The 8,495-nt window shown below is 44.8% G+C and overlaps 1 protein-coding gene across 1 annotated transcript; it reads left to right on the top strand.

Moving 5' to 3' along the window:
- The first annotated feature begins 686 nt into the window (after window positions 1–686).
- Window positions 687–8,495, top strand: Ucn3 (urocortin 3). The gene is made up of 2 exons (XM_048461214.3): window positions 687–988; window positions 7,559–8,495. Exon 2 carries the CDS (start codon window positions 7,565–7,567, stop codon window positions 8,054–8,056), a length of 492 nt encoding a protein of 163 aa, XP_048317171.3. The 5' UTR covers window positions 687–988; window positions 7,559–7,564; the 3' UTR covers window positions 8,057–8,495.

Genomic DNA, 8,495 nt, shown 5'->3' with positions numbered 1-8,495 from the left:
TCCTGGGTGCACACGTCTGCTTTCCTCTCACAGAGCACAGGAAATTCTCCAGTGGGCAGTCCTGCTACTTTCTAAACAATGGCATTTGCTGCCTGGTAATCAGGTTGTTTTCCTCTCTCTCTCTCTCTCTCTCTCTCTCTCTCTCTCTCTCTCTCTCTCTCTCTCGTTCTTTTCTAGACTAGCCTTAGTTTAATTTTCAGCATCTGATAAATACCAGGAGCACAGTAGGTGTCCAGTAAATACTGGATGCACAGACTAGTAAAAATTAAGTGATTTCCTATTAAAACGCTCCGGACACCGGAATATTTGACCAACACAAACAATGATAATGAGCTGTGTGAGCAGCCGGCTAACACTCACAGAACCCACAAAAGGACAGGGCAGCAAATGAACTCCAAACCACCTTCTCTGCTTGCAAAGCAGTTTCTGGCCCCAGATTTCCAATGGGAGGGTTAGCAGGAGGAAGAGGTAAGAGAAGCTGGAATCAGCCGGAATTAATATCAGTAATGAAACCCTGTCCAAAGACACTGCTTCTCCGCTTACCTGAGGTCTGGGTTCTGTTATTGTTTGACTTCTTTTGTTATTTAATTAATGAAGCAAGTTGCTTGGACAGGAGGGGAAGAAGGAGGTGACTAGAGGAGGGAGAGGCAGGAGAGGTTCCAGTCTCCCGAGTACCTGTCATCTCTGTGACGTAGACAGCTGGCTCTAGTTGTATTTTAAATGAAATCTCACCCTAATGTAGGCACCACGTCTGGGATGACGATCCACCCTGTGATCTGTCACTTTTATATATATGTGCACAGGGGAGTGGAGCGGTTTCCATAGAGAGGAAATATCACAACCCACCTACGAACAATACCAGAGAAGACAAAGCTGCGACCCCAAGCAATCAGAAGTTCAGAAGACCTGCCTGGAGCAGCCCTGCCGGTCCTTGGAGCTGGGCCCCTCGCCCTGAGCATTTCCACTCCGGAGCAAAGTCCGCTTACAGGTAAGGCTGTTCTTAGCGACTGACTTAGAAAGTGTAAATGAATTTTCTCTCCACAAGGGCTGGGTGCTAGATGGCTGAGAGAGTTGATACGGACCCTTAGTGGGAGCTCATGTGAAGGGAGTGCTGACCTCCGTGGCCAGGCTTGTTTTAAATCAGGAGAAGTTTTTCAGGGGGCATAAATGACCATTCCTTTGTTAGTATACAGAGCCCTGCTTTGAAGAGGTGACATATCCAGGACAGTTTGTCCTAACCACACACACACACACACACACACACACACACACATGCACACGCACACGCATGCACACACACCTCTTGCTTCTGAATACAGTCCACCTATGAATACAAAAAGCAGTCTTTGGTGATAGTTTACACCTAGGTGGGGATACTAATGCTCAGAAGCTAGAGTCCCATATGACACACTGCCTCAGAGCAGCAAGGATGCGTAGATCTGTCATTCACTTGTACATGCGTCTTGCCTGTGGCATCTCCTTCCCTTCCCTGACGTGCCGGGGTGAGGGGCAGTTACTACAACCACCCCAAGAGCTTAAGAGGCTAACCCAATACAACATAGAAAATGAAGAACTCTCCCAGGCTGGAATGATTTCCATCTTGCAAGGCTGGGAATGTGAGGGGGGTGGAATTGGGGTGCGATGGCTGAGTGACTACCACCTGTGAGAGCAAAAGAGCAAGGACGCATAGAGAGGAATGCTTCGTGTCTACCTTTTATGTTCAGGTTTCCTGCGAATTCCATTTGCCTTATTCTTTTCTAAACACAGTTACGTAAAGGGGGTGGGGGCTCTTCTAGGAATGGAATAATTAGGATACACCCATTACTGGTTTATAACATGACAAATGTATCCTCTGTCTTCAGGGTAGAGAAAAGCCTGCCATCCATAAGACTCCCTTTTCATGCTCAGGGGAATTGCTTAGGTCTGGATCTAGGTTGGAGAGTGTTTCACACAAACTATTCCAAAAGTAAAATATTTCAAAAAACTTCATCCTATATTTGAAATGTTGAATGTTCCCTAAGTCCTGCAACATGGATTCATAAAAAGGTTTTAGCTGGCTCATTTCTTCGTTGAGTTTCTTATCTGTGTTTGCAGACACAGAGGTCCAGCTCTATCTTTATTGCTACACTTGGGAAGCTGTGGAATCCACGATTTCTCTGTCCTGTGCTTTTCCCTCGGTCTGGCCAGGTCCTTCACTGCCTCATATTTAGCTTGATTCTGTTACAGTTGTCTAAAGTGATTGTATCTCTTTAAAGGTCCCATGGGGAAGCACTGCTAAAATAACCTCAAGGAGCTTTAGCCATTTGAAGATTAAAAAAATAAGTGCACAAATTTACCCTGTAAATCTGACTGGGGCTTGATGTTTCCATAAGAAGGAACAGAGGCATCTTGAAACTTGATGCTGCTTCAGTTGAGGTAAATGGTCCTGAAGAAGTTAACAGGAGAAATTTATTCAAGAACTATGCATTACCTAGAGAACATGGGCACCTTTTGTAGTTTTGCTTTATTTTGATTGGTTATTTGTTTATTTCATCTTTTCAAAGCAGAGTCACACATAGTCTTGGGTTGCCTGCTACTCCCTATGTAGCCAAGTATGGCCTTGAACTCTGATCACCCCATCTCTACCTCCCAGTACTGAGATTAGAGTTATGTGCCACTATCTATACCTGACAAAAAGCATTTTTCCTTTGATTCTGTAAGCCTCAGAAAAATATAAATGAACCATTATAAGAAAATCCCTGAAGAGATATGTCACTCTGTCTCCCAACTGCTAACCATGACTTTAATGGTGAAAATACCCAGAATGGTCAAGAAGCCTTATATTTTAGATAATGCAGGGCTAGAGTGAGGCTTCTCTGTAATGCACAATGTTCTGGATAATTGTCTTTGTAACAGCTTTTCATCAGTGTCAGGCTAGTGCTTCTTTGTCATCCAAAACACCCACATTCTCATACACACACACTAGGACCCAGGGTCTGCAAATGAAGTCCCATACAGGATATTTGCTTGCAGACACATCTTAGGTTTCATTCAGACATCTTTGGTCTCCTATCCATGATTTTCTTCTCTGATAGAAACACAGGTTTTAAAGAATAAGAAAATAACTTACTTTAGAAAAGTGCTCTCTCTCTCTCTCTCTCTCTCTCTCTCTTCCTCTTCTCTCTCTCTCTTTCTCTCTCTCTCTCTCTCTCTCTCTCTCTCACACACACACACACACACACACACACACACACACACACACAGAGGATTTAAATAGATAAAAAGGGATCTCACCTCTCAGTCCAGGATCAATTCCAACTGTAATTGAGATGAGCAGGACACAATTCCATAGCAGGGGTTCCATGGAGGCCAGGCCATAGCAAGAAAAAATTTAAAGTTTTTCCTGGGAAAACTGTAGACAGTAATTTGGGCATAACGTTTTTCATGTAAACATACATGCATGACTTCAAAATAAGAACAACAAACCCCTGTGCCTCATGAAGTACTTTTTCCTCACTAATATATAATAGCATATATATGCACAGAGAAAATACATCAAAAAAAGAGACTTGAAAACAAGTTGTTCTGCCTTAGGGGAAATTAATTTCACTAAGTGCCTGAATGCTAATCTGTATGTTAGTTTATATAACAAATATTTATTAAGGATATGACTTAATATAAGGCTCTATTGACTCTATCAGCAGCTACCAAGGATCTCAAGAGCCCCCAAGGAAGCACAGGGACAAAAAAAATCTCTGCATCACAAAAAAGCTGACACACCATAGAAGAACTAGACAAGCCAAAGAAATACAGAGTTCAAAGTGGTCCCATCAAAGGTGTTGGTTTATACATTCATGGTTTAGTTCACACTGAAGGAGCAGCCAGTATTGGTGAATTCGGTCTCAAGGTGGACTTACACACAAAATACATTGAGTTTCAGCAATATTTATGATTCTCGTATAAAAATCTAAGGTGGTCCCTGCCACTAAGCTGCAGCAGTTTTAGGCAGAGCAGGAGAAGCCTCACGATGTAGGAAGGACTCAGACTGTGTCAAGGCTGTGTGTGCCTGGTATCCCCTCGAGAGCATACACTCACTCAAGGGTCTAACCAACTCTAAACTGATGTGGGTCGCCTCACCTCCACATCCTCTGTGGAGGAGGACCTCTTGCTTTCAAGAGTGAAAGAAGAAAGAAATCAGGACAAAGAGATCCTCAGACTCAGCCCTCTGACGTCACAGGTGAAACTGGGGTTCTTGGGCACCTGGGCAAGAGTTCATTTGCAGTCTTCTGGAAGGAACCAGTGAACAAAGCCACGGAACAGATGGGCGTTTCTCTACCACTTTCCCACCAGCATTAACACTTTCTGAACTGTTGTCTGCTTTGTTTTACTTTTTAAATTTCTTAAGGATGAAGAATTAAAATTATTCCTAACTTTTAAGATGTCTTCAAGGCCTCAGACAACAAACATTCACTAACTCTCCACAGGACTAGCTGGATTCTCAGGACACGGTAAAGCCAAAGGTCTGGCTATTGAACACAGTGTGTCTTTGTTCACAGAGAACAGTGATACAGCTCTGTAAAATATTTCCCCAGGAACTCCAGCAAGCTTGTTGCTGCTGTTGTTGTTGCTGCTGCTGCTGTTGTTTGAATCAAGCTCTTGATGGGTAGGTGGTCCAGGCTAGCCTCAAACTCACAAGCTTCCAGCTTTAGTCACTTCTGTGGGGCACAAGTGTGTGGCACCACCACATCCAGCTCTAGAAATTCTAACGATCACAAAGAGGAGTTGAAGTGAATAGAACAGAGATGAGTCCACAGCATCAGCATCACCTGCAGGTGAAAGTTCTCGGTCTCAGCACCCGGGTCCATGGTGTGTGGTGAAATGATCCTTCCATGGACTTTTGAAGCACTCTAACTCGGAGCAATGTACTTCCTTAAACTAAGTGTAAGGCAAACCAAGCCTGCATAGACTGTGGTAGAAAGAGCATTATGCAGACAAAAACTATAAGCCAGAGATGGACTGAAACAAATATATTAGTCTGGAAGATCAAATTATTGACTCAGAATATCTGGCACGCTCTGTTGCTTAAAACACATGAGTGAAAGTCTGTGTACAGACTACACCTCTGTCTTATTAGATGTGTGTGAACAGGATGAAGCAGCCTATTGAGTATGTGGTTAGAGCATACATTTTCACACACTGGTATTTTGACTTTAATTCATCCCTTAACTTTTATGGAATACTTATTGTCACCCATTTGTCTGATGAGGAAATTGAATTTCACAGAGGTGAAGGAATCTGCCCAAGGCCTTCAGGTAAAGGACCATATAGCATCTGAGCCAATTTCTGTTTAATTTCAAAATGTGTGCTTGTCACTACAGCCTGTGACATGCTTATATCCGGTCTGTGTATAGATCTGCAATATTTAAAGCAAAGTTCATATATTTTGTCGTGAAATATTTAAAAAATGATAAAATGCTTGAGATGTTAAAAGGGGAAGCAAATAAATAAGTTACTTTAAAATAAAAGAAGAGTGGCAGCTACAATGGACACCTACGAAAGGAGCAACTTTTACAGGAAACTGCAGTGAGTGTGGGAGTCTATATGTGCATATGTGTATACATGTGCATGTGTGTGCAGGTGTATATGCGTGTGGATGAATGAACCTGTATGCATTATATAGATGCATGTGTGTTAACGTGTGTCTGTGTGGGTTTGTGTGTGTGTGTGATGAACATGTGTGGGACTTTCAGATTTCTTCAGAGAACTGAACTTGGGTAAATGCAGTCTGAGTTGGGGAGTGGGGAATGGTTTGTACATAGTATCCTAGTACTTGGGAGTCTGAAACAGGAGTCTGGGCCTAGCATGGGCAATGTACTGAGTTACAGACCAGCCTAAGCTAAAGAGTAAGACTCAGTTTTACAGCCTAAGGAAGTTCAGGGTGGCCTTGGGTTCATTCCCACTCATCAGCTGGGAAGCTGCATGGCCAAGGTCACATTGGTCATTAAGGTGATTTAGAGTTCAGGCCACTGATTACATGTTTCCTGCCACTGTGCACCATAACAATGGCAGCTGAGATGCTGTGCACCATAACAATGGCAGCTGAGACGCTGTGCACCATAACAATGGCACCTGAGATGCTGTGCACCATAACAATGGCAGCTGAGACGCTGTGCACCATAACAATGGCACCTGAGATGCTGTGCACCATAACAATGGCAGCTGAGACTCTGCACCATAACAATGGCAGCTGAGACGCTGTGCACCATAACAATGGCAACTGAGATGCTGTGCACCATAACAATGGCAGCTGAGATGCTGTGCACCATAACTGTAGCTAACGAAACAGCCTTCCTCACTGTTGAGTGTTCAGCAGGATCCTGGTGTTTATTCACTTTCAGAATATTTCTTGAATTTTCAAATGCTGACACTAGAAAATAATTACCCACGTTTCATAGTTAGCCGAAAGTAAAGTTCAGGAGCACACCCAGATGAAAGCAGTGGAAACCTGTGCTAAGTATGCACTGCATGCTCTCTGGCAACAGTGTGTTCTGACGACAGGTCGAGAACACACATGTTGGTTGTCAGCATGTCAAGAGTGCAAGACGGCCATGATTATTCTGTGAGGTATTTAGACAAATCTCAGCTATTGATAAGCCTCAGCCATTTCCACATCAGTTTTTCTTATGAATGGTGGGGGACTATAATGAAGCTAATTAAGCCCATGTCTTTATTTCTGGGGGCGGGGGAGACTATACATCCATAGACCAGGCAAAAGGGGATAGGGTGGAAATGGGATCAGATCTTGTATGCACGAGGCAGCTTCTGCCCACTTTACCATTATTGTAGAGACCGAGAATAGATGACAAATTCTGAAGACCAGGAAGGCGGCCACACACTTACTTAGTACATCTGTTATTCACTTTTTGGCCCAGTAGCAAAGCTGAATTAAACAAGATAGAAATACCATACTGGCAAATTCTCCGATTGTAGAGACATTAGAACTAACAACAGGTGAACTGTTCTGCATTGCTGTGAGAAAATTCCTGACGTGAGCAACCTAAGAGGAGAAAAAAGGTTTATTTTGGCTCACAGTCCCAGATGTCAGTCCATCATGACAGAGCAGACTATAGAAGCTTCCATCACGATGGAGAGGACTCAGACAGCAAGCAGGACACAACCAGGCATAATATACTTCCTAGGAACACCCCTGTTCCCCAGTGACCTACTTTCTCCTCCTTCTGAGTTTCCAGAACTTTCCTGAAAAGCAGCTCAATCATGAGACCAAGCCTTCAGATCCACAAGCCTCCAGACACAGTACACATCCAGATGAATCAGAAGACTGTGCTAAAACACAGACAGCCAGGCTCTTTATTATGATTCCCCAGTTCTAGGGCAGGACCTGAGAATGGTTTGCAGTTGGAACAAATTTCCAGGTGATGCTGATGCTGCTGGTCTGGGGATCACCTTTGAGAAGGCCTCCCAGAAGAACATTAGAAATGATCTATTGGCCCTACTGCTTGTCCTTCTCAGACCTAAGTCCCTCTCACACCCACTTCCATGTCCTTCTTTTCCGCTGCAGGGAGCAATGCTGGTGCCCACGTACTTCCTGCTGCTCCTCCTGCTGCTTCTGGGGTCCCCAGGGACAAGCCTCTCCCGCAAGTTCTCCAACACTGGACCAGTCTTCAGCTGCCTCAACATGGCCCTGTCTGAGGTCAAGAAGAACAAGCTGGAGGATGTGCCCTTGCTGAGCAAGACCAGCTTCAACCACCTGCCCCCACAAGACTCTTTGGGAGAGGAAGAGGAGGAACAAAAGCATGGCAAGAGCAAAAGAACTTTCTCAGGCCCAGTGGGTGGGAGTGGAGCTGGAAGCCTCCGCTACAGATACCAGTCTCAAGCACAGCACAAGGGGAAGCTGTACCAGGACAAGGTCAAAAGTGACCGGGGCACCAAGTTCACTCTGTCCCTTGATGTTCCCACTAATATCATGAACATCCTCTTCAACATTGACAAGGCCAAGAATTTGCGAGCCAAGGCAGCTGCCAACGCCCAGCTGATGGCACAGATTGGGAAGAAGTAAAGCGGGGGCCAGGGGAGGGCAGCACTTCTAGACAGGAGCCCCCGAGTAGAGGGTGAGGGAAACTGAGGACATGCCTTTGACTCTCAAAGGACTGCTGTGCCCCTCTGATCCTCTCTTCTTTCCAGCCTGTTTTCCCCTCTCCTTTGTACATACTCACTTAAGCACAGTATGGTACAGCCTGTGCAGATGATGGAGGTTAGCATCTCTCCCTGTGTCCTGTGTCTGCTTTCTGGTTCCCTGCGGCAACAGGCTAAATTCACACAGAGCCCCTCCTCTCTAAGCTCCTCCCCATTATCCACACCTCTAAGGAGAGACTGTTGAGGCTCCCTCCCTGTTCCACCCCTGCCTCGGCAGAGACAAAGAGAGCCACTGCTCACCCTCTTGCCCCCAAATATGTCAACTCTGTCCTGATCTGGATTAAAGCCAATGGCTTTCTGAA

Source organism: Myodes glareolus, chromosome 14 (assembly GCF_982192425.1).
Source record: "Myodes glareolus chromosome 14, mMyoGla1.1, whole genome shotgun sequence".
Taxonomy (NCBI): domain Eukaryota; kingdom Metazoa; phylum Chordata; class Mammalia; order Rodentia; family Cricetidae; genus Myodes; species Myodes glareolus.
This window is presented reverse-complemented; position numbering and strand designations above follow the sequence as displayed.